Below are 26,393 nucleotides of genomic sequence, written 5' to 3'. Positions count from 1 at the left end.
GCAACAAAGATGAACTTGGAAGGTGTAGAGATGATGGTAGTGACATTGGAAGAAAGACCTTGCCCTTGACTTCTTTCTGTCAGCTCAAGAAAATAAAGACACATATTTCAGAACTTAGATCTCTCACTGGACCAACTATCAGGAAAATTAAACTCCTCATGCTACGTGAAAAAGATTTTTTTCAGAAGTTTTTCAAATAGCGGAGATTCCTTTCTTTGACACACACACATACACATAAATGAAAAATAGAGATGTGTATATATTTTATTGTTATAATTTTGACTGGTATGAAAATTTGAGATGTGTATATATTTTATTGTTATAATTTTGACTGCTATTAAGTTAAACCTGGAGAATTTTTTAAAGCGTTTTAAATTCTTTAGCTGTTATTCTTCTTTTTCATCAAACCATTTCTGTTGTAAACACGTTTTCTCATGTCTGGTGGTAGCACACACTTACACAGTTTTTCTCACGTTCTTTGCCACCTCCTCTTCCTCTGAGTTCTCATGGTGGACTTTCCCAGGGCTCCAACTTTGGCCCCCATTTTCCCTCTGGCAGTGCTGTCTCCAGAGGCAATGTTATATAGCATTTACATCATGATGACTCCCAAATTCTCATCTCTGACCTCGTCCCTAAAATCCTGAATCCAACTACCTCATTGATCTCTACCTTGGACACCTACAGGGCAACTCAACAGGAATGTATCCAAGATAAAGCTACTGCTTCCATAACCCACCAATACTCAAACTCTCTTTTCCCCAGTGTCTCCATGTCATTCACCAGCATGGGAACCCGGATTCACACATGTGATTCCTTCCTTTCTGTCTTCCCACATCCATTCATAGACTCCATTACTAAGCCTTGTCAACTCTACTTTTAAATTGTATTCCAGATCTGTCCAGTTTTCTTCATTTCGACTAGTGACAGCTTTCTCCAGGCCGCCATCATTTCATCTTTGTTGTTATAAGAGCTTCCTAGGGGTCTCCCAGTCACCACTCCTACACAATCCCGTATCAGTTTGCCAAAAATTCCACAGTTTGCGTGATAAATTATCACTCTTGCTCCAAACCTTGCAGGACTTCAATCACACTTCGATGGAAGCGAAACTCCTAGACTAGCATAAAAGGCCGTCCATGACCTGCCTTTCCTCACCTCTTCTAGCTCACCCCTCCAGCACGAGGTTTCAGCTCCACAGGTTCCTCAAACATGCTATGCTAATTCCTGCCTATGGACCCCATCCCTGAGGGCTCCGTCTGCCTGGAATCATCTTCCCCAGTGTGTCCACTGAGTCCTTAACTTTCAGGTTTCAGTTTATATATCCACTCTGAAAAAGCCAGCCGTAACCGTACAATATGAAGGAAATCTACCAGTCAGTCTCCAGAACGTTTTCCTGATTTATTTTCTTCATAGCACTTACCACTTTCTATTTATTGGACGTTGAACAAAGGACCTTTTTACACCTCATTTTCGTGGTCTTTAAAAGAGGCACAATGATATTTCATAAAGCTGCTCTCAGGATTGAAGGAGTTCATACACAGCAGTTAATTAGAGCAGTGTTCACATTGGCAATCAATACATTTATTTGTGTACACAGAATTCAATAAATATTATCTGTCTAGTATTAAGTATCATATTATCAAGGATATGAACTAAATTTTTTATTGGAGCACAGTTGATTTACGTTATATAAGTTTCAAATGATTCAGTAGTTTTATAGATTTTACTCCATTTAAAGTTATTATAAAATATGGTTTATATTCCCTGTGTTGCACACTACAACCTTGTATTTTTTCTTCTACCTAGTAGTTTGAACTAAGTTGTTTTAAATCACAAGTAATAATTAGGCAATAATTCTGCAATGAAGTGCCCAACCAAGGCCTTAACTTTATTCTCAAAAGTCTGTAGCTTAGGGGCTTCCCTGGTGGCGCAGTGGTTGAGAGTCCGCCTGCCGATGCAGGGGACACGGGTTCGTACCCCGGTCCGGGAGGATCCCACATGCCGCAGAGCGGCTGGGCCCGTGAGCCATGGCCGCTGAGCCTGTGCGTCTGGAGCCTGTGCTCCGCAATGGGAGAGGCCACAACAGTGAGAGGCCCGCGTACCAAAAAAAAAAAAAAAAAGTGTGTAGCTTAACAGTACTACAGAATGGCCCTCCAGCTATTCCTGCATGTGTCTTTTGGTGAACTCGCATAAAAACACATTGCATATTTACCCAGCAGTGGGAATGCTGGGTCACAGAATAAGCACGTCTTCAGTTGTACATGGCTCCCAACAGTTTTCCAAAGTGTATTTTCCCAATTACATGTTTACATTATATTTTAGGTTCAGTCAGATGGTTTTCACATTAGCAATGTTGCGAAATAAGTCCTCCAGCATATAATCCATATGACAAAATATATTCCTGTTAGCTCAAAAGCTTATTAGAATTAAGAAGAAATGTATCAGCATAAAAAATAAAAATGATAAAGAAATTACAAATTACATATCACTCTGCATTTGTATTGCATGAATCATTTAGAATATCTCATTATTTTAATTGCAACCAATTACTCCAGTCGCAATAGACATATATATTATATATATAATATAATATATTATAATATTATATATTTTAGGAATAAATTAAATATATCATCTAATAGCTCATCCTAATATCCTGCTCTTGGATTCATTAAGTGATCAGAGCTTCCATTAATGCTCATAGGAATTTCAAACCCACATAAATACATCATTAGGCTGAAGGTGAACATCTTTAAGGTAGATTTACCAGAAGGTTAGAATGTTAGGACGATAGCTCATGTGCATTTCTATTTTTATCACGTGCAGTTATGATATTACTGCAACACTCATAGTGATTGTACCATCTGGAAGGTTTAAAGGCAACTAAACATGAAGATGATATTCTGTAATTGTTTTATTGGGTTTTTACTGTATGTGTATCCAATATTGCCTTCATTTGACTCCCTAGGTAAATAAATAATTTTCCAGTTTCTTAAAGTAGACAAATACATTTAGTCAATAAGAGAAATGAATATTTTGAAAACAATTTTGAATAGTAATATCCTGTGTTTGAGACAGAATTTCAAAGATTGTGGTATGAAATAATCATTGAATCTAATAATGTGCCTTTCTCCTTCACTTTTCCTCCAAAATTAAAATCCTTAGAGGTAATCTTCTATGATTTGGAGCTAGTATCATAAACGTATTACTTTCTTACATTTCTTACATACTTCTTCCCAGCCTACCAGCACAACATACTTAATCTGAGTTGTATGCAGTGTGTTGTTCGGTTAACTCACTGTCCCAGTTAATGTGTAGGTTTGCTAATTATTTTTAGTTTGACGTTTCACTTTCGCTGTTTAACCAGATTCTAACTACATCAACAGCCCGCTTTTAGCTAAATTCATTCTCTTCCTGTGATTTCCAACTGCCCTTTTTTTTAAATCAGTTTCCTCTTTTGTTTGTACTGTTTCTTGTGCGTCTTTAAATTGGTGTACATTAATTTATAAAGATTAAGAAACAAGTCTTACGAAAGTAAAAATACATTTTTCACAGGCTCAGTATTGGGGGAACTGACGAGTTTAGCTTCATTGTCTGGAATCTGTGCCTTTCTTTTCCATTGTGGATTTAGAAGTGGATAGAAACTAAATCCATTTGGAACATAAGCCCAGTGTTGGTCTAAACTTCTTCACAGGTGGTTTGTATCCTAACCCATGAAAAACCCAAACCCCTTGTCTTAGTTCATTTGGGCTGTTATGAAAGAATTCCATTTGCCTGGGTGGCTTATAAGCAAACAGACATTTATTTCTCAGATATCTGGAAGCCTGGAGGTCCAAGATTACAGTGTCAGCAGATCCAGTGTCTGGTGAGAACCCACTTCCCAGTTCATAATCTTCTCACTCACTGTGTCTTCTCTCTGGGGTCTCTTGTTTAAGGGCACTGATCCCATTCTTGAGGTCTCCACCCCCATGATCTCATCACCTCCCAAAGGTCCCACCTCCTAATCCCAACACGTGGCGGGTTAGGATGTCAGCATCTGGAGCTGGCAGGGGGTGGGGACACAAACATTCAGTCTACAGAACACATTTTAATAACACAAAGCATTATTGTGAAGGAATCAGAATGCCATGGCATGTTTCCCCATAACATTGTCATTTCTTAGAGGAATACCAACAATGATATTTTGTACAACGTTGGTATACAGTAGCTATTTCTAAAATAGATGTGCATTCTGGTGCCTAGTTCTTGCATTATAGGCAAGTCCCATTTTTCTATAAGGAAAACTCAAGCACCCTAACACTGTGTGACTTGTATTTGTATCTCGGCTTTGGTGGGAGGGAGCTGCAGTGGTAAGAAGAAGAGCTTGGAGCCAGGCAGATGTGGATTCAGGAGCAAGCTCTGACATGGGGCTTTAAGTCCATCCCTTTACCTCTGTAGGCTACCATTCCATCCTCTGTGGGACAGAGACAATAAGACTTCAAAAAATATCTGTAAAGCACTGAGCAGAGTGGAAGGCAAATTGCCCTTCAAAATAGCTGTAGCGATTGACAGCCTTCCAGGGCCACGTGGGGATTCCACTGAATCCTCTCCCTCGTGGCCCATAACCGAGCAGCTGCTAAGTTCCTACTCTTGGATCTAGAGTGAGGAAGGGCGGCATGGCTGAAGCTTAGCTGCGCAGGCGGGGGGGGTGATGAGAGATGACGCTCAATGATGCTGACAGCCCGGCAGGGTCTAGTTCATGGAGAGCCTAAGGTCGTATTCAGTTAAAGCCAGTCTTGACCCTACAGGGTGAGACCTTTGAGCGTGTTCTTCCCTCTGTCTGGACACCTTTTGTCCCATCTTCACTCACTCCTCCCTGTTCTCTCTGCATCTTTACATGTCTAATGCCAAGTGCTATTTCAAGTCTTAATTCAACGTCAGCTTCCCCGAGGTGGAACCTCTTTCATTTGTCTGTGAGGCACTTCATCTAGTCCTTTTCAAATTCCTGCTTCATCACAGATGTGATGCTCTTCAGAAAACTTGGCTTGTGCCTGTAGTTGACTTTGGGGCCTCTGAGTGAATGCTCATGGCCTTAGATTCAGACATTCATCACACAGTTCTGCAATAGCTTTTTAAAAATGTGTCTGTTTCTCCCATGCACTTGGCATCCCAGACAGGACTGGCTTCACCACACTACCATCCTTTCCCCACTCCTCCACCACTCTCTCTGGTTAACTGCCCCCTTCCCCTTCCAAGACCTCTGTCCCACCAGCCTTGGGCCTTCCTTTGGCAAACTCACTCTCCTACTTGAGGACTTGAGTATCGCTCCTTATGGGAACAAGCCCCAACAAATACTGATTGAATGACACAAGAATGTGAAAAATATATGGAACACAGGGCTGTTCTTGACATACCTTGAATGAGCTGTGTGTACAACTTAGTTTATTGTTGTTTCAGCTTATTTACAACTCAGTTTATCATTATTTATGCTACTGCTGCTTAGAATTTGCTTCCTTTTTCTTCCATTTCCTTTTTAGTGACTTTTCTAGTTTTCCCTAAAGACATATTTAATTATAGATATGGTAGCACTTAATTAATTTCTATTGACTATGTTCTCAAAATACCTAACACGTAAATGCAAAGTCTACTGTTTCCATCAGTGACTTCCTTGGCAAATACTGAGTTATTTATCCACAGAGCAGGAAATGTAAACAACCTCATTAATCTCTACTCGGCCTGACCCAGGGCCCCCTCCTCCCAGACCTCAGTGTAAAACTTACTGAGTATCCAGTCTCATATATTATTTACAGAGTACCATTGATTTATACAACTTTTCCTAGGTCAGAAGTCTGGCGATTCATTGGCCCCATATCCAGTTTGACTGCAGGAAGAGGAACCGTTTGCGAGGATACTATTTCCCAATGCATGAAACTGTTGTAGTGGGTTTCTTCTGGTTTAGCCAAACAAGAATGCTCTGTAGGAATAATAACCTGAAACATGTGTGGACTGTTTGGCGAATAAATTCTCTAAGTAACAACTGAAGAGAAATTGCAACAACTATTAAAGTGAAAAGCCTTACCCAGAATCAGAAATTATTTCATCACCAGTGCTTACATGAAGAAATTTGAAGGCCATATAGACATTTCTAGACCTTCCGGCAGTAGGGATGAACAAATAGGATACGTACAGAGCTACCTGCCACTTTTTGTATTAGACAAGGGCCCATTCCCTCCTAAGAAGTCCACAGGAAACTTCTACTATTGCTTTCTCGTGCTTGTCTTAAAATACGGTTATTAGCTCATTTGACTTCCTGAAGTTATCTGAACACAAACCTTGGCTCATTCTGTATTTTTTAAAAAATATTTATTTATTTATTTGGCTGCGCCGGGTCTCAGTTGCGGCACGCAGGATCTTTAGTTGTGGCTCGCGGGATCCAGTTCCCTGACCAGGGATCAAACCCAGGCCCCCTGCAGTGGGAGCATGGAGTCTTCACCACTGGACCACCAGGGAAGTCCCTCATTCTGTATTTTTTAATGTTTTCAAATTAAAAAATAAAAATTTAAATAGTGCAGGAAAAAAATGCCATAATCTTAACACACATGGAAAAGAAAGGGTTAGTGGCAGACTGGGAATCCTTTGTCTTTTTTTAACTGGGGACACTGAGGAAAAGAATGAAAGGTGACCAGGGCAGTACTTCCTGTGAGCTTGTCAATGTCAGACCTCTTGGCAAATCACTGAAACGGTCGTTCCTTATCGTAGAGTCTATATGCATCCACTTTTAGCAGAATGTAACTGGTCTACCTGGTATTGTTTATGAGTTTAGGGACATGGCTCCCCAGATGATGTTACATAAGTGATGGAAATATCTGAGTATAAAAAAAGGTGGTTCATGAAACTAGTTGCTCCCTTCTGTATAGAGGATATGCTTCCACAATTTCACCAGCATCACTTAGAGACCTTATATGTTAAACCTGGATCAGAGTGTCAGATGAAACAAAAAAGGATTCTACAAGTATTAATGATCTGAAAACCGCTTTGCCCATGTGGAATTATTAGTGAAGTTTGATACTAGGTAAGATTTCAGAGTGAATCTCATTTGATAATCCAGTGCATCTTATCTTCACGCTGATTTTAGTTTAGTAGATATTCCTCACCTTTGTCCATAAACACAAATATGACATTTTAATATTTCGTACCATAATGTTCACATAGCTCTGTCATTTTCTTTTAAAGAAGAAAGACTCAACATTAAAGCAAAAAGCATCCAACTTTAGAAGATAAAGGAAGAAATAGTAGAGATAGGTTTCCTTAGAGTAAATTTCCCTTTCCTCTGAGTTCCGTTTTTATCTCCTTTTTGTTTGTTTTTGGTCTATTCACCTTGTTAAAACGTAGGCTATTTGGTCATCCTGAGCTATGCAGTCCATGTGGACAGTGACACACTAAAATGTCACCTGACAGCTTTTGTTTTCTCATGGTGGACTTTAAAATAGAATCGTTTTCATCATAGTGAAAGCAGGACAGTTCTATTAAATATATGCATAACTTTAGTACACGTTTACACTAAACATTTTTATAAAATAAAAAGATTGAGACACTCCCGCTTTCCAGAAACACCCTCAATTTCCAACTCCTGAATGGCTTTTCTACCACAAGCACCCAAACCATCCTCAATGTATGAAATGACTCACAGGAGGGTATGATCACTTTGGGGCATCATGTAATGGTGTTTTTATCTTACTAACTCTTTCTGTGAAGTACGAACCCATCTCAGTTTTTTTTCCCATACTGCCAAAGGAGTACATGCATTGTCCTATGTAAATGAAACAGTTTAATTTGCATAACCTTTTAAAATTTTGTCACTTCTAAATTTTGGTGCCATTCAGCAAAGCTGTGTCCCCCTGTTCTAAAGTTCTCTACTGGGGAACAAAGTCTGTCAAAATCTGGCCTCACTTTTTTTTTTAATTGAAGTATAGTTGATTTACAGTGCTGTGCCAGTCTCTGCTGTACAGCAGAGTGACTCAGTTATACACACAGAGACATTCTTTTTTTAAAAAATTCTTTCCCATTATGGTTTATCCCAGGAGATTGGATACAGTTCCCTGTGCTCTCCATTTGGACCTTGTTGTTTATCCATTCTAAATGTAATAGTTTGCATCTACCAACCCCAAACTCCCAGTCCATCCCTCTCTCTACTCCTCTCCCCCTTGGCAACCACCAATCTGTTCTCTATGTCTGTGAGTCTGTTTCTGTTTTGTAGATAAGGTCATTTGTGTCATATTTTAGATTCCACGTAGAATTGATATCATATGATATTTGTCTTTCTCTGTCTGACTTACTTCACTTAGTATGATCATCTCTAGGTCCATCCATGTTGCTGCAAGTGGCATTGTGTCATTCTTTTTTATGGTGTATATGTACCATAGTGGCTGCACCAACTTACATTCCTGCCAACAGTGTAGGAGGTTCCCTTTTCTCCACACCCTCTCCAGCATTTGTTATTTGTAGGACTTTTTGATGATGGCCATTGTGACTGGTGTGAGGTGGTACCTCATTGTAGTTTTGATTTACATTTCTCTAATAATTAGCAACGTTGAGCATCTTTTCATGTGCCTGTTGACCATCTATATGTCTTCTTTGGAGAAATGTCTATTAAGGTCTTCTGCACGTTTTTTGATTGGGTTGTTTGTTTTTTGTTGTTGTTAAGTTGCATGTGCTGTTTGTATATTTTGGAGATTAAACTCTTATTGGTCGCATCATTTGCAAATATTTTCTCCCATTCCGTCGGTTGTCTTTTCGGGTTTTTTGTTTGTTTTATGATTTTCTTTGCTGTGCAAAACCTTGTAAGTTTGATTAGGTCCCATTTGTTCATTTTTGTTTTTATTTCTATTGGCCTCACTCTTTTTCAGATTACCTTTGTTCCATCCTCTCCCTTGTCTCCACCTTGGCCATGTTGAAACTGTCCCTAAGCTTTGTCACACCGTGCACCTTCATTAAGTTCCTTGACTCACCCCAAGAGAATGAAGAATTTACAGTGCATTTGGTAAGTTTTTAATCCTTCAAGACCAGTCAGTTCCTTCCTGCCTTCTCTGCCCACAGTACTGTGTAGTTCCATTCTCTCTCCCTTCCCCTGAGGAATTAATACTTAACCATTTACATGTTTTCCTTTCTGAACTGAGAACCTCAAAGGTAGAGAAGGAGCCTTCATCACCTTTCTGCTCCCAAGGTCAGCGCAGCACAGTACCAGACTCTTAGCAGAAATGCAGTCAATGAATAAAGAGTGAGTGAATATATGGCAAGGAGGTTAGTGGACAAATGACCAGCCTCCATATAGTGTAAGGAGAGAGGGGTCGTGATTCTTCTTGTACATGTAATATCTGCCCAGGCAGTACTGTCGGCAGTGTCTGGAAACAAAACATTAAAAACAAAAAAAACTCCACAGTGACACAAACCATTGTTCAGAGACTGTTTTTACAAAGACAGAAAAGAATTAGCTCCTTTATCAATTCTCAAAACATGCCATTTTATGCTAAAATATGATGCCATTTTAATGAGATAGTTGCCATACTTGAGGTAATTGTGTCTATCCACAGAATAAAATTGTTTCTATAATGGAAATCAAACAAAATACCACAAGATGTACGTGTTCAGTCAGCCTGAACTTCCTGAAATAGTTTTCTTGAGATATCATTGGTGTTTTACACTTTCTCTGTCCTCGCCATATAATTGTGCATTATACAGATGGAATATCAGTCACAGAAATCGTTTCTGAATGTTCCAGGGAAATTATGTGCAAAGTTCTTTGAGTTGATTGTGAGCTGCTGTTAAACTTGTCTGTTTTTTTTAATGTGTGGAAGGGCATGTTGAGTGGTGATAAAACTGTGCATGTTTACATGGAGTCCTGTGCTTGTCCCATCTTAGCAATGGAAACTGAATTGTTCTCCCCCTGCCCATCCTGTCTTTCACGCACATCATTGTAAATGCACTGACCAGGGGGGCTGAGTCTCCAGTTATTTTTACATACTCAGCACCCAATACACTGATTGTGTGTTGCACAGTATGTGCTCATTAATTTTTTAAAATGAATTAATGTAGTGAAGAGAAATGCAAGCTCTATAGATGAAGAAAACTCAAATATACCAACATGTTGATGGTGATAAATTAAAAACGAAATAAGTTCTTTTTTTTCTTTTCACATTTCAGTATGTCTTCACATTTCTAAAGGTTAAAAAAAAACCTCTCAGGACCCTCTGCTCAAATCGTAGCCCAGTTGTGTTCTGGATATCACCTGGGAGCCTGTTAGAAAGGCAAATCCTTGGTCCTCTCTCCAGCGCTGCTGAATCTGAATTTCCAGTTTAATAAGATCCCCATGTGTTTCATATGCACATTTAAGTTTGAGAAGCACTACTCCAACACATGGTGTCTTAATATCTAACAAAATGTGTCTCCATTAAGAAAAGATGGACTTGATTCTGCTAACACCACTCTCAGTTTTCTTACTGTAAATTCAAAATACTGAGGAATACTTGGGGCAAAGTGTCACCGCCTATTTTACTGGACCATGGAGAAGGTCACATTTCAGACAACCTAGAAGGTGGTGAGGAAGCAGCCATGTGGCTTTCTGGGGAAGAGCATTCTGAGAAGCAGGCATCGTCCGTGCCTTGGAAGGGTGACTGGAGTGTCCAAGGGTCAGCTCAGGGCTTATGTGGCCCCTTGCCGTGGGTGGAATGAGCAAGAGAAGAGTGATGAGAAGTCACGGAAGGAGGTCATGTAGGGCCTTGCAGCACTTTGTAAGGACATTGGTGTTTACTGGCAGGAACTTGGTGAACCATTGGAAGTTTGGGCCACAGGCTGGCATCATCTGTTCCGTGGGTCTCTGCCTGCTGTGTTGGAGGTAATCTGTAGGAGGGAAAGTTTGGAAGGAGGAATCCAATTAGACTGTGACTCCTGTCCCCCAGGAGGGCAATGATGATGCTCTAGAGAGGGTGGTGAAGGAAGCAGATGCTTTGTGTCCTTGGAAGATGGATGCTATAGGGCTTCAGAAAACAATGCATGGGTGGCTATGAAGAAAAGAAAGCTCACAGATAGTTCCTGAGTCTTGGTCTGAGTAGAGTTGACACAAAGGTGGAGAAGAGTGCAAAGGAAACAAAGACCTTTTCTTTTCCTTTTTTCCATGTATGTGTGTGTTGGTGGGGGTGGGGTGGGATTATGGCGTGGGTGAAGTGATGAGGACATTAGCTTTTTTTAAAAAAAATTAACTTATTTATTTTTGGCTGTGTTGGGTCTTCAGTGCTGCATACGGGCTTTTCTCTAGTTGCAGCGAGCGGGGCTACTTTTCGTTGCGGTGCGCGGGCTTCTCATCGTGGTGGCTTCTCTTGTTGCGGAGCATGGGCTCTAGGCACGCAGGCTTCAGTAGTTGTGGCCCGCGTGTTCAGTAGTTGTGGCTCGCAGGCTCTAGAGAGCAGCCTCAGTAGCTGTGGCTCACGGGCTTAGTTGCTCTGCGGCATGTGGGATCTCCCCGGACCAGGGCTCGAACCCGTATCCCCTACATTGGCAGGCGGATTCTTAACCACTGCACCACCAGGGAAGTCCCGACATTAGCTTTTGACATGTTGAGATTAGGATGAGTAGTTTCTTCTTCCTCATGGCTGAATAAGCCATTTGTGACAACATGGATGAAACTTGAGGGCATTCTGCTAAGTGAAAGAATTCAGACAGAGAAAGAAATGCTGTTATGTGGAATCTTAAAAGGCAGAACTCACAGAAAAAGAGAATAGAATGGTGATTGCTAGGGCTTTGGGGCATTGGGGAAATGCAGACATGACAGTCAAAGGGTACAAACTTCCTAGTTACTAAGATGAATAGAGTGAGGTCTAACATACAGTACGGTGACTGTAGTTACCGATTCTGTATTATGTACTTGGAAGCTGTTAAGAGGGCACATCCTAAGTGTTCTCACCATAAAAAGGAACTGGTAATTATGTGAGGTGATGGAGGTATTAACTAAGCCTGTTGTAGTCATCATTTCACTGTATGTGTGTGTATCAAATCATCGCCCTGTACAACTTAAACTTACAGTCTGTTATATGTCAATTATGTCTCGATAAAGCTGGGAAAAAAAGATGGAGATGAGTAGGCATCCATGTAAAACTACTAACAGAGAGTTGAATGCATGAATCTAGCACTCAGGGGAGAGATACAACCTGAAGATAGAAGTATCATCAGCAGGCTAGCTGAGATCCTGGAGGGAGTACATGTAGATAGGAAATAATAAGTATTCATAGACTAAGACTGGACCACAGCAACGTTTCAAGGTTGTGCAGGTAAGGAGAAGAGACGAAGGAGCCTGGGGAGAAACACCCAGTGAGGGAGGGAGAAGAGCAGAGAGCCAGCGGCCAAGGTATGCACTTGAGGAAAGCTTTCCAAGGTAGGGAAAGTGATGCTTGGATCCAATGATTCTGGTAGGTCCAGTCCACGGAGGACTGAGTTTGGCATTGCCTACAGCAGCATGGAGGTCACTGGTGACCTCAAAAACTCCAGTGTCGCTGGAGAGGTGTGAAGAAATCCTGGTTTAAGAGAAACATGGAAAAGAGACTTAATTGGAAGGTGACAAAATAAATCATTTTTTCCCGAGGTGCCTTAATGTCAAGGAGAGAGCTTAGGGGCAGTTCCTGAAAGAGAAGGTGGGCATAGGAAGAGATTTATGTTTTCCCTCTTAGGGGGGTGCAGGGTTATCCTAGGAGAGTCATAGCCTACTTCTGAATGGAGGGCTCTAGTTCAGCATGTGTATGGATAACCATAGAAGGAGAGGGAGAATCGTGGGGGTGACATAGAAGTCCATTCTGGTGTGTTTTCAGTCATGGGAGCATGGGTGGTCTGAGGTCATGAGAGGGAATGGTGGATGCTGTGGGCTTGAAGGCTGGTAAGTGGGTAGACTGGAAGGCAGAGCTTGAGGAATCTCTCTACTGATGGCTTGGATTTTCCCCCCGACGTAGGAAGGTCATGAACTGAGACCAAGGATGGGGAGAAGGGATTGGACTACTGGACCCTGAAGGAGAGAGGAGAAGCTGGGATCCCTAGATCCCTGCCATTCAGAGTGTGGTCTGCACACCAGCAGCAGCAGTATGACCCGGGGGTTATGTATGTATCACCAGCCTCTCCTGCACTGAACAAACCAGAATCTGCACTTTATCAAGATGTCTAGGTGATTTCTAAGTTCTCGGATTTGCACTCCATTTGTAGCTGTTCTACATTTTAGTTTTCTTAAAAGATGTAAAAGTAAGTTTTTAAGAGTTGAATGTACTGCTTTGAACTATGCTTCTTTTTACTGTAGTCATCAGATTTTCCCATCAGTTAAGCAAACATCTGATAATATAATGGATTCCCCAATCCTGTGTGTGTGTGTGTGTGTGTGTGTGTGTGTGTGTGTGTGTGTGTACATGTATGCATGGGATTGATTTTATTGTTTGAGCTGAATAAACTCAAAAACTCATCAGTAAATGTATGTGACCCCAGAGCCCTGACTATCATTTCTTTTTTTGTTTGTTTGTTTGTGGCTTTATTTCCTTTTTTTTTTTTTTAACTGTTATTGCTTTATACAGATTTCCAACTTCTTCTACAGTTGTTGATTTAATTTTGGTCATTGATATTTTTCAAGGATATTGTCCCTTCTCTAAAACTTCCCAATTTATCTGTAGGGATTTGTACATAGTAGTGCCTTATAAATCTTTCATCTCTTCTCCATGTCTGCCATATTCAGTTCCTCATGCCTAACTGTATTGATTTCTTTTTCTGCTTTTCTTCATGCCTTTTCATTAAAATTTACAAAGTTGTCTATTTGCTTTAAAAGTATTTTTTTTCCTTTTTCTTTAAACATGATTTATTTATTTATTGAATTTTATTTTTGGCTGCACGACGTGTTAGTTGTGGCATGTGGGGAGCTTCATTGAAGCACGCAGGATCTTTCATTGCGGAGTGTGGGCTGTTCCTTGTAGCACGCGGGCATCTCTTTAGTTGTGGCATGCAGGTTTTCTCTCTCTAGTTGTGGCGCGCAGGTTTAGGGTGCAGGGGCTCTCTAGTTGTGGCGCGTGGGCACCAGGGCATGTGAGTTCTGTACTTTGCAGCACGCAGGCTCTCTCATTGAGGCGCGTGAGCTCAGTAGTTGTGGTGCACGGGCTTAGTTGCCCCCCGCTGTATGTGGGATCTTAGTTCCCCGAACAGGGATCGAACCCACGTCCCCTACATTGGAAGGTGGATTCTTTACCACTGGACCACCAGGGAAGTCCTGAGTTTTGTCTGTTTTACTGATTGATTCAAAGAATAATTTCCTGGGCTTATTTATAATCATTAGGTTTTCTTCTTCTATTTTATGAAATTAAAAAAATTATATATAACATCTTTCTAGTAGACAAATTAGACTGTACATGTAGGAACAAGGAGGGGCAAGCAGTTATTAGGGAGTACCTGTGTGACATTTGATAGCTCTCTGCAAAGATGTTTTCCTGTGCGTTTATGTGCAGACGCCATCCACCTACATGTATTTAAATTAGCCTCATAGTATATCTGTACTGTCTTAATCACCTGCTCTGTTTGCTTCTTCTCAGTTCAATAGTTGAGAAAGTGATGGGGTTATAGGGAGCCTGGAATTAAAATTCTCAGCCTGTCGCTGTGCTTTGTAACAAGAAGCACATTTCTTATCCACTCTGAAAGGCTCCCCCCTCCCCAAGTATTTTCTGTGGAAAACAGAAAGAGTCACACCTACCCTACAGAGATGATGATGAGACCGTGGTGATGAGAAGTTTCTACCTTAGGAAATAGGCATCGGTGTCAATGGTTGTTTTACAAGCATCGCCTGTTATACCTTAGCTTGCTTCCATCCTTATTATTATAAACAAATTATTTCTAAACCCCTCAATAGACATTTTGAGTATTTATCTGACAATCTTTGCATTTTCTAGAAGTCCAAGTGGTCAATAAAAGGCCTGAAAGGGTTTTAAATTGATAACCCTTCTGAAAATTCAATAGTTGATATGATAAACAGTACTTGACAGTATAACACCACATTTTCATAGGTGAAACAAATCCTGTTGTTTCAGTATGAGCTCATTTGAACGCGGGGGTTTTGAACATTCAGGAATACTGAGTAAGAATATACCCATGAAGAGTGAGTCCCTGTAGCTCTCTCCAGCCCAGATTCCTTGAAAGAACTAGGCCCTAAAGTAATGATTTTTCGTCTGTGCATCTACATTACTACTCGTTTTAAGAAAATCATCACTAAAATCATGTTTTCACTATTTTCTGGTGCACATAAACTACCTGGTTGAGAAAAAATAGGAACATTTGATTAAAATTCATTTAACATATTTAAGATGAATTTTCTTTGAAAATGATTTTGGAAAATTTGGTGAATTGAACATATTCAAAGGCAGTAAATTGACTTAGAAGAACCCACTGGTTTTCAATAATCTGGCATTAGATGAATTAAATTGTGAAAAATTGGTTATTTAATAAATAGATTTGGAGCCACACAGGTTCATATACAATAATTAATTAAATCTTATTAATTATTCACATTTTCCTTGTTTATTTTTGCCTTTTAATCTGTCACGAGCAGAATATGTTACATCTTCAACTGTCATGTTTCTGTTAATTTGCAAATTATTTTTTCTTTTTTACTTATTTATTTATTTGCGGTATGCGGGCCTCTCACTGTTGTGGCCTCTCCCATTGCGGAGCACAGGCTCCGGACGCACAGGCTCAGCAGCCATGGCTCACGGGCCCAGCTGCTCAGCGGCATGTGGGATCTTCCCGGACCAGGGCACGAACCCGTGTCCCCTGCATTGGCAGGTGGACTCCCAACCACTGCACCACCAGGGAAGCCCTATTTTTTCTTTTTTTAGATTCACATTTCCCTGAACTCATTAGTTCCCACGTTTATCTATATTTAGTTCACTGTGCTTTTTCTGTTTTGTTCACTTTTCCTTTTTGTAACTAATTGAACTGAAAGAATAGTGAATATATTTTTGATTTCCTATATGTTTGTTTATGAGTATGAACTTGCCCCTAACTACACCTTTGACCAAATACCATGTGCATCAATATGTAGCCTTTTCTGATCAAAGACATTACCAATTCCCACTGTCCTGCTTGTCCATCGTGTTCCAGTCACATCATGCTTCTAAAGGAGATGAGTGGGGCTATGATTCCAACCAGAGAGGCCACAACAGTGAGAGGCCCGCATACCACAAAAAAAAAAATAAAATAAAATAAAATAAAGGAGATGAGTGAATGAATGCAGTTGATATTTTGCTTTCCTCTTTAACCCAACCTCCAAATTATTTATTTAAAAATATTTATTTATTGATGCACTTTTTAAAAATATTTTTTATTTATGTATTCGGCTGTGCCAGGTCTTAGTTGCAGCATGCGGGATTTTTGTTGCCTCGTGCAGGATCTTTAGTTGCCGCATGTGGGATCTTTTAGTTGCGGCATGTGGGATCTAGTTCTCTCACTAGGGATCGAACCCAGGCCCCCTGCATTGGGAGCGTGGAGTCTTAACCACTGGACCACCAGGGAAGTCCCTTGATGCAGTCTTGAAGAAAACAAAGACTGGGGAAATAGCCAATATATACGTAAGCAACTGAATTAAAAGATACTTCATGATCAAGACAGTGTGGTATTGGCAAAAGAATAGACAAATGTATGAAACAGAACAGAGAGCTGAGAAACAGACCTTCACAAATATAGTCAAGTGATCTTTGAAAAAGGAGTAAAGGAACCAACCACAATGGGGCAAAGATAGTCTTTCAGCAAAAAGATGGTGCTGGAACAACTAATTGGACATCCACATGTAAAAAACGAATCTAGACACAGACTTTATACCCTTTAAAAACATCAGCTCAAATGTGTCAAAAACCTAAATGCAAATGCAAAACCAGGGGAAAATCTAAATGACTTGGAATTTGGTGATAGCATTTTAAAGACACCACCAGTCCATGAAAGAAATAATTGATAAGCTGGACTTCGTTAAAATTAAAAACTTCTGCTCTTCAAAAGACTGTCAAGAGAATGAGAAGATAAGCCACAAGCTGGAAGAAAATATTTGCAAAAGATATTTGGTAAAGGACAGTTGTCAAAAATATACAAAGAACTTTTAAAACTCAACAATAAGAAAACAAACAGCCTGATTTAAAAATGGGCAATTTATCTGAACAGACATCTCACCAAAGAATATATACACAGGGCAGATAATCATATGAGAAGAATGTTCCATATCATACGTCATTAGGGAATTGCAAATTAAAACAATGAGATGCCACTACACAACTCTTAGAATGGTGAAAAGCCAAAACCACGGTAACACCAAATGCTGGTGAAGATATAGAGCGACAGGAACTGTCATTCATCGCTAGTGGGAATGAAAAGCAGTACAGACACTTTGGAAGACATCTGGATCATTTCTTATAGAACTTACTCTTACCATATGAACCAGCAACTGTGCTCCTCCGTATTTACCCAAAGGAGCTGAAAACTTACGTCCATACAAAGAAACTGCAAATGGATGCTTACAGGAGCTTTATTCACAGTTGCCAAAACTTGGAAGCAACTAAGATGTCCTTCAGTAGTTGAACGGGGGAAATCAACTGTGGTCCATTCAGACAGTGGGATATTATTCAGCAATAAAAAGAAGGGAACTGTCAAGCCAAGAACAGACGTGGAGGAACCTTAAATGCATATCACTCAGTGAAATAAACCAATCTGAATAGGTTACATGCTGTATGATTCCAACTCTGTGACACTCTGAAAAAGGCAAAACTATGGAGATATTTTTAAAAACTATGGAGTCTCTTTTAAAAAGGTATTTCAGGTAAGTGTTTTGAAGAAAATGCCTGAAGCTAATATGATAGGACGTAGGTAGAGGGGACAAATTGCGATCGGTTATACCTCTCAGGGTATTTACATTCCTGTTTTGGGTGAAAAGAGGCTGTCTAATATCCCAGGGTCTGCTTCTGCTGTTGTGGTGACGGTAGTATTGTTATTACCATATTGTTATCAAATTGTGTGTGAGTGTGTGTTCAGGTCAAAGAATATTTTCAGAATTACTCCTTTTTAAAAAAATTAGTATAAAATTCCTTATCACCTAACATAAAGATTCCTTTGGTGACTCAATGTGCATACACTTGCAAAACCAGAAACAGCACTCTGCTTCTAGGACTCACAATTTAATTTGTAACTATTAACAGACATTATTGATCACAGTATACATATTCTCTACATTTCAGTTTATTTCTGTTGACTTATTCTGTCAAAGGCTGGGAAATGCAAACTGTATCTTTGCATTTCAAAATACATTTTGTTAAGTACATTTCAAATATATTTGGATGCTTTGTCATTCACCTCATAAATATTCATGACTATAATACCTCCACTGACATTTTATCTTAATTGATGAGTGGTTTCGAATTTTGTCCTTGAGATATTTTAGTATCAAATGTTTGAGCAAATCAAGCTTTCATCCATCTAAGAGTCCTGGTTTTTTAAACCTTCTTTTTGTGCAGATGAATTGGGTAAAGACTTGGAACATTCATTTTTTATGAATTTCAAAAAAGATTTCAAAAAAGATAAAACTAGATAGAATTACTTAAAATCAATCTCAGTTTATTAAAATAGAGAAAAATGAAAAAGAGAGAAAAATACTCATGAATAACCTGAGCTCACATTTTTTTTATAAAAGAGAACGAATAAGTAAAAACACTGATATACACATTTTTTGGTTAAGATATTGATACTTTTTATTCACACTGCTTTCAAGTGTCTGATGAGATCATGGTTTCCATTTTACTATCTGATATAATTCCACCTTAGAGAAGATTCGTTTTGTTGCATTTATGTATTATGACACGGTTCGTTTTGTTGCATTTATGTATTATTTCACTTGGCAAATTGGTAAACATTAGTGTTTGCACTCTAAGAGGTTTAAAAATAAATGCATGCAATGTTTTCAAGTGTACAGTGTGCAAAAGGCACACAGAACTCATTTAACAACCATTATCATATTGGAAATATAGATCAAAATTATATATACATGTGCAGGTGACAAGAGCATAGTTTTAAAACCGTCAATATCATGTGGTTTTAGGAGTAAAATAAACATTTTGTTCCTTAAACATCAACCACATAAACCCTATACATTTCAGTTTCAAATATGTGAAACCTAAGGAATTAGATGGTTGCTACTGTAGGCAAAAAGAATGGCCTTTCCGACAAAGAAGTCCACGTCCTAACTCCCAGAACCTGTGAATATGTTCCCTTGGACAGCAGAGGGGAATTAAAGTTGAGGATGGCAGGAAGGCTGCTAGGGAGCAGACCTTAAATAGGGGGAAGAGTGGATTATGCAGGTGGACCCACGGCATCGTAAAAGTCCCTCCACGGGGAAGTGGGCGGCAGAGTCAGTGTTTGAAGAGACACCCGCGATTCGTGGGGTCTTTGCTGGCATTCTGAAGACAGAAGAAGCCCCAAACCAAAACGTGATCCACCTGTATAAGCTGGAAAAGGCAAGAAACGTGTCCTCGTATACGGCCTCCAGAAAGGACCTCAGCTCTGCTGGCCTATGAACTGTCAGCCCCGAGAAGCCCAAGACAGACACCGAACTCCAGAACTGTGAGAGCCTCTGTACGTGTCTATCGTTTCTCTTGTTTCTCCATTTGCGCTTAGTAGGTTCACTTGCTTACAATTTCAGTATCTGCCTAAAAGCCAGCAGACCTTCTGGATGTCGAGAGTTGATCTGCTTCTGTCCTCACAGCCACAGAGTAATGGTTAAGTCAAGAAATGGCTCCTGGGGGGAGGGGGTCACCATTTGTACAAAACAGCTCTATTGGAACTTCTTTTACACCCTCCATTCTGAGTTCAGACGGTCCATTTTTTTAAAAGGTAACATGATTCCAGTTTTGCAATCTCAAGGTTTGAGAGTTTCACTGGAAACGTTCTGTGTTCTGGTCATTGTTGTCCCTGCTTGCTCACATCCATGCTACAGTTAGACTGAAATTCAAGGGTAAGAGCTTAATGATTTTGCTTTCTATGTTATGATTTTCTTTTAGTTCGTAGTAGTAATGAAATGAAGCACACTTCTGAAGTTAGCAGAAAGTCTCCTAGGTAATGCCTTCCTTTAGGCATCATTGACTTTTCTCATTTATCAATGATTTCATTTTATGTGGGGTTTAGTAAAGCACCCCCTCCTCTGTGTGTTTGTCTGTGTATCTCCTGTCTTCTTGTTTTAAAATGTTAGTTCCTGTCAAAACTATTTTTATCATTTTGAAATATTATAAAGCCCCACGTTTATTTCCTGTTAGCATGCTATTGTGGCTATATTATGAAATATCATTATTTAGATCTGAATTTTTTTTTTTCTTTTTCGGTACGCGGGCCTTTCACTGTCGTGGCCTCTCCTGTTGCAGAGCACAGGCTCCGGACGCGCAGGCTCAGCGGCCGTGGCTCACGGGCCCAGCTGCTCCGCGGCATGTAGGATCTTCCTGGACCAGGGCACGAACCCGTGTCCCCTGCATCGGCAGGCGGACTCTTAACCACTGCGCCACCAGGGAAGCCCTAGATCTGAAATTCTGACAACTGACCACAACTCTCTTGATTTGTTCCTTCACATTATAGGGAAAGATATTATTGGTTGCAATGATTCTGAGCTTTGAAACAGTGCTCTCTTGAGCAAATACGAGTCCTGGCTTTGCCTCTGTTTTAGCATCTGGTGTTGGTTACCATGCAGTTTGGTACAACGACCCAGGGCTCCAGAAGGAAAGCAAACGTCAAGGAGGTTATGCAGGGCCATTTTCCTCAGTATGCATTGCTCGTACCAACCTAGATGTCACAGAAGGAGATTCACAGGTAACATGCAATCTCCTCTTGTGAAATTTAAGAATTTTTTTAGGGGGGGAATGTACTTTTAGTTTCTCTGACTTTGGTAAGAAACTTTGCACCTAAGAAAAAGATGAAACTTACAGCGACTGAGTGGAACTATTTTACGGGCAGATCTATCTTCCTCCTGAAGTAAAGTTTGAACATGGCCCCCTTCTTTTATATGTATGTAAGGATGCTTTCTCCCTGTGACAATTCTTGCTCCCTTTTGTCTTTGCATATATCTTTTAAAAACAAAGGCTTCAGAGTTTTGCAAGCTCACAAAAACCTCTTCCGTTACAAATCTTAAACTTAAATGAATTTTAAACCTTTTTTGGGCTCAATTCTTCTCCCATCCTCCTTATGTCAAGGTGACTTCAAGAGTGAGGTCTGTGTAGGTAATTAATTTCTGCAGTAGAGAAAAAGTTGATTGGCATTTTGGTCCCCAAATGTCCAGATGGCATTTTTGATTGAAAAATCGACAAAGGCACTGATAGGTATTTTAGGATGAAAGGAAAAGGAAGCCACGGCTGCCCTGGTTGGTGCTCCCCTTTGAAGGGGAGCCTGCATTTATTATTTTTCCAGGAAAGGAAATAAGTTTGTGGGGCTGCCATCCTTCCCCATGCTTGTCATCCTCATAACAACTTCAAACTAAGTCCTATATTCGTTTGACAGATGAATACATTTTGGTTCAGCAGATTAAGTGATTTACAAGCTAAGAGAGGATTCGAATTTGGGTTCGTCTTTCTATAAAGTCCGGGCTTTTGTGTCTGTCTTCTCTCTTATTTTCTGTCAGAGGATAAATACGATTAACTGGGCAACTCACTTCATTGTACGGTTTGCAGGGATTCTCAGACCGACCCCTTAAAGCTCCCGCTTCCTCTAGGAAAACTAGAGAGGATGGAGTTAAACAGATAAAAATAGCACAGTCATTTTAGAAGTCTAGATTTAAAACAGGAATAGATGCACAAGGGAAGATGGTGTTTGATTACGATACATAATGGATTCCTGAAACGCTTAAATGTAATTAAAGATATAAAAAGGATAGAGGGAAACGTACAACCATTATGAACGTACAGCACTGTAATGAGTTGATCTTTTGAGACATAGCACTAGCTGCAGCCTCTTGTCCGTTAAAAAAAAAAAAAAGAAAAAAGAGAGAAGGCAGCTTAGGAGGACAAAGACGATGTAACTGCAGAGCTGGGTGCAGGCGGTGTCGGTGGGGAAAGGGAAGGAGGTGAGGGAAGTAAATATAGTTGAGAGAGCCTTAAAGGAGACCCCCTGAATGACAGAAGCACTCTCTGGGGTGCTAGGTAAATTTCACGACTTCACTGGCAATCTAACACAAACGAATACAAGTCAATGGCAGTCTATATCCTGGAGATTTTAGTATATTTAATTCTATTTTGCAGGGAGTCACGAGTCCAGAATGTATGTTTGGCAGTACCTTCAAGAAAGCAACGTTTCTCTTGATGTACCTGCTCTGATAATTTGCTCATCTGACTACACAGATGCGCCTGCAACTGATAGGAGGGTCCAGTTATGCTGGATTAAAGATTCCTATGTAGTAGAGAGCCTGGAACCTTCCCAGAGTTTCTCCCACTTTCAGAAGTCACAAATTCAGATTGACAAGAGCATTTCTGAAAACTAGAGTCTTGGATTGTCTAGCTCCAGATAAATGATGGTGGTGGTCATTACTGTGAGATTTTGAAAGTCACATCTCTTGCTCCAGAACACACTTCATGAAAGGACACTGGACTATTATATACGGTAAGGAAAAAAAAAAAATCTTAAAGGTATACTTTTCTTTTGAGAAAAAAAAATTGCAATTTTTAATCTTAAAAACACTACTGGCATTCCGAAGCAGTGACAAGGTCTTTTATGTGTCTATCAGTGAGAGCAGATACGCATAAAAGGAAATTATACATGCATTATAACTCTAGCGTGAGAGCAGGGTTTCTTAACCTCAGCACCACTGCCACTTGTGTCCGGATACTTCTTTGTGGAGGGCCCCCCTGTGCGTTGCAGGATGGGGAGCAGTACCCCTGACCTCCACCCGCTGGATGCAGTAGCAGCCCCACCCCACCCCCCTGCAGATGATACCCCCACAACGACCCAGACATTGTTGACTGTCCCATCGTGGGCAACGCTGCCCCAGGTGAGAACGAACCACTGTTTTGGAGAGATGACATTGTTTCTTTTGATTCTGCTCTTGGGCAGAGTTGTTTTCCTTTTCTCATATTTCTTATCATCCGAAAGCTTCCTACTCTCACTTCCCAGAAAATGTAAATTCCCTGAGAACAGGAAGCTTGTCCAACTTGCTTAGCGTACTCAGAGCTTATCAGCTTGAGTAGATACTTTGTGAATAAATGGATAGAAACAAAAGCAAAATCAATCTGCTCATGCTTTATCTGGGTGGATAAAACATGTGATTTCATTAACAATATGTTTAAACCTATGCGAGTTACTCAGCTTTCTATCAGATGGAATTTTATGGATTAATTTTACAAATAATAGAAATCTTTCACTTCTACCCAGTGTCCTGTCTCCGAATTGGGTTAGAAACTCATCTAATGACCGTTGTATGCAAGAGAAATAAGTAAGAAACATAACAGATCCTGTGATTGCTTTGCAACTTATAATCTGGGGAAAACTACAGAATCGAGGCATACTGTCGATTGAAAGGGGAAAAGCAATGCCCACATTTAAACTGTTGTTAGGCTCTGCTTACTTTTCAGTGGGATGTTCTGGGGATTGAAATGACGTGTTCTAACACACGGGAAGACATCCGTGGTGAAGGAGCTCACAGGCTTCAAGAGGAAATGGAGGAATGAGGGCAGCTGCGGGACACGCTACCCAGGTAAGCCAGAGGGTCGAGGGTGGGAGCAAAATGAGGGCGCGACGGTTATTAAATCCAGCCTCCAAGGGTGTAGGGACGGGAGTGGTAACCTCGGTCACAAGCTAGTCGTTGCAAAGCTCAAGGGCCAGGAGCAGAAGCCCCAGCAGTATCTGAGATCTAACGTGGTTATCCGTGAGATGGTGCAATAAGGGCTGGCAGGTTTGGAAACAGCAGGCAGCTACTGCTGGGGGTTCCCAGCAGCAGAGAAACTCCCCATTGCTGGAGAGCAGGGGTGGGGCAGGAATTCAGCCTTCCTGGGTGCCAGGGCTCCAACCTGCATGCAGACATGGGGGCTCAGAGTCCGGCTGCCTCAGAGGGCTGTGAGGGGCTCTCACGTAAGTGTGTTCTAAGACTCTCGGGTGTCTAGTTTGGGGGGTTCGTGCTTATTTTCTCTGAAGATCTCATCCAGTTGTAGTAGAGCCATGAAATAAGGAATGTCTTGGGCTGCAGTGGCCAGTAGGCACGTTGCAGCCCCTGCAGGCTGGGCCGTCTCCCTTCCAGCTCATTGTGGGCTCAGAGACACACGCACTCTCTGTTGCCTTTGGGGGCCCAAGGGTAACTTGGTACCGTCGTTCTGGAATGAGGGAGAATGGAAATAGAAGGGAATGGAGGGAGAAAGGAAGATAATGGGAGAACAGAATATACTCTGTAAACATAAAAATCTTAGATCGTTCATGGATTTTATGCTGAAGTTAAAAGTACAGATAACCCAGCTGCAAATCCAAAGTGTGTGCAGAGTCACTTCCTGTCATTGTTTTATGGATTCCACAACGTTCTGAGTGTAAAGAGCCCTCCCCGGAATTTTTCAGACAGAATTCCCCAGAACAGAAGCATGCTTCACCTGCATGGTGCCAATACTCCAGCTCCTGGAGCGGACAGGACGTGATGAGCCCTTACGGAATGCCACGTAATAAGAATGACCTCCACTCGCAATGTGATGGTAGCTTTCTACAAATGTAAGTTATGTCTTCTTTGACTATACATGTATTCAGCTGCACTTCGGGGACAACAGTGCTTCCCAAAATATCCCCTCAAGACAGAACTTCCTGCCACCGTATTTCATGGCTGAACAACCCAAGTGGGAGTCTCCTCTTGCTGTATCTATTCAATTCTTACCCTTTCATTTCTCCTCCTTTAAAACCCTCTTCCTTGTCCCACGGCTTTCCTGAAACGGCTCTCTGGGGTCACTTGTGAACCTGCACTCCTCCTGGACTTCTTGGTCTCCGCCTGGCCTCCGAGGGTTCAGCTGCCTCTCTGTTCCCTCCTCGATGAGAACCGCATGAGCCTGAACGACTTTCCTGCTGCCTCTCTTATGGTAAAGCTGACATCGCTGAACTCCCCTGATCCTCGAAGCCGGGCTCTCTGCCTGTGCCCCGGGAGCGGCGGGCTCCTTCCGACAGCTCCAGCGGGAGTTGACAGAGCTACCTGACTCCTTGCCCTCCCGGTCTCCCTCTGTCCGCTCTTGGTTCCTCCCAAGGGCACTTCACTTGAATACACCCCTTGCACGTGAACCTGGTTCTGGGAGAAGGTGACACGCCCTGTCTCCTTATCCTTCATCTCTGCCCCTCCTGTCGCATCTTTGGGTCTGGTCCTCTCCTGGTGAGTGCGTCCCCCCCACTCCTTCAGAAATCTCACCCCTCCCACAGTTCTATCCATGGCAACACAGCCTAAATAGAGTCCTCAAATCTAACCTTTCTCCCCTAGCTCCCAACTGGGTTATTTTCAGCCGGATGCCAACAGTACCCACTTTGCATTTGTACAAAAGCAAACCTACCCCACCCAGACCCATTTCCCAAAGACGCATGGTTGTTGCTGTTTATCGTGTCCTCCTCTTTTCCTCTGCTCTGGCCCAAAGCAGCCTTCTGTGCGGTGCAGAGGTTGGAGTGGGGTTTGGCTGGTTCAGTTCTGATTTGCATCTACCTTAGGCTCGAACTTAGAGACTCCAGGCCCCAAGGGTAGGGTGAAGGCGCCACTGAAACCCAAACCCAAATGAGTGGCCATAGCCCATCATCACTGGAGCCAAAGCAGCTTGAAAGCTCCAACACTCACCTGATTTCTCTGGGGTTTGGCTCTTCCCCAAAATGACTAGTCCGGCAATTCCACAGGGTCTTTTTTTTGTTTTAGTTTTTAGAAAAAAGTTTTATTTTGTAATGGAGTATACTTGATTTACAATGTTTTGTAATGATTTACAATGTTTTATACTTGATTGTACAATGATTTACAATGTTTTATACTTGCTTGTACAATGTTTACAGCAAAGTGATCTAGTTATACATATACATGTATCAATTGTTTTTCAGAATTTTTTCTCATATATAGGTTATTACAGAGTATTGAGTGGAGTTCCCTGTGCTACACAGTAAGTCCTTGTTGACTATTTTATATATAATAGTGTGTATTTGTTAATCCCAAACTGCTAATTTACCCCTCCCCACCTCTTCCCCTTTGGTAACCATAAGTATGTTTTCTATGTCTGTGAGTCTGTTTCTGTTTTGTAAATAAGTTCACTTGTATAATTTTTCTTAGATTCCACATGTAAGTGATATCATGAGATACTTGTGTTTCTCTGTCTGGCTTACATCACTTAGTATGATAATCTCAAGGTCCATCCATGTTCCTG

At 41.0% G+C, this 26,393-nt stretch overlaps 1 protein-coding gene and 1 long non-coding RNA gene across 7 annotated transcripts in view; one reads left to right on the top strand and one right to left on the bottom strand.

The window, feature by feature from the left end:
- Window positions 1–22,638, top strand: part of LOC137216946 (uncharacterized) — a 187,752-nt gene extending 165,114 nt beyond the window's left edge. The window contains exon 3 of the long non-coding RNA XR_010939902.1: window positions 22,287–22,638. This is a non-coding gene — a long non-coding RNA (uncharacterized lncRNA). The remainder of the gene's footprint in view (window positions 1–22,286) is intronic.
- LOC137216945 (patatin-like phospholipase domain-containing protein 4) overlaps window positions 1–26,393 on the bottom strand; it is a 109,320-nt gene that overhangs the window by 17,769 nt on the left and 65,158 nt on the right. Inside the window, exon 7 of one of the 6 annotated variants that reach the window (XM_067723076.1) lies at window positions 3,777–4,039. The exons of the other annotated variants lie outside the window; for them this stretch is intronic. Within the exon in view, the coding sequence (XP_067579177.1) occupies window positions 4,019–4,039 (21 nt within the window). The 3' untranslated portion in view covers window positions 3,777–4,018. Of the gene's footprint in view, window positions 1–3,776; window positions 4,040–26,393 lie in introns of those variants that run through there. 6 annotated transcript variants of the gene reach the window in all.

Source organism: Pseudorca crassidens, chromosome X (assembly GCF_039906515.1).
Source record: "Pseudorca crassidens isolate mPseCra1 chromosome X, mPseCra1.hap1, whole genome shotgun sequence".
Lineage (NCBI taxonomy): Eukaryota > Metazoa > Chordata > Mammalia > Artiodactyla > Delphinidae > Pseudorca > Pseudorca crassidens.
The sequence above is the reverse complement of the archived record's forward strand: the minus strand, read 5'-3'. Positions and strand labels throughout refer to the sequence as shown.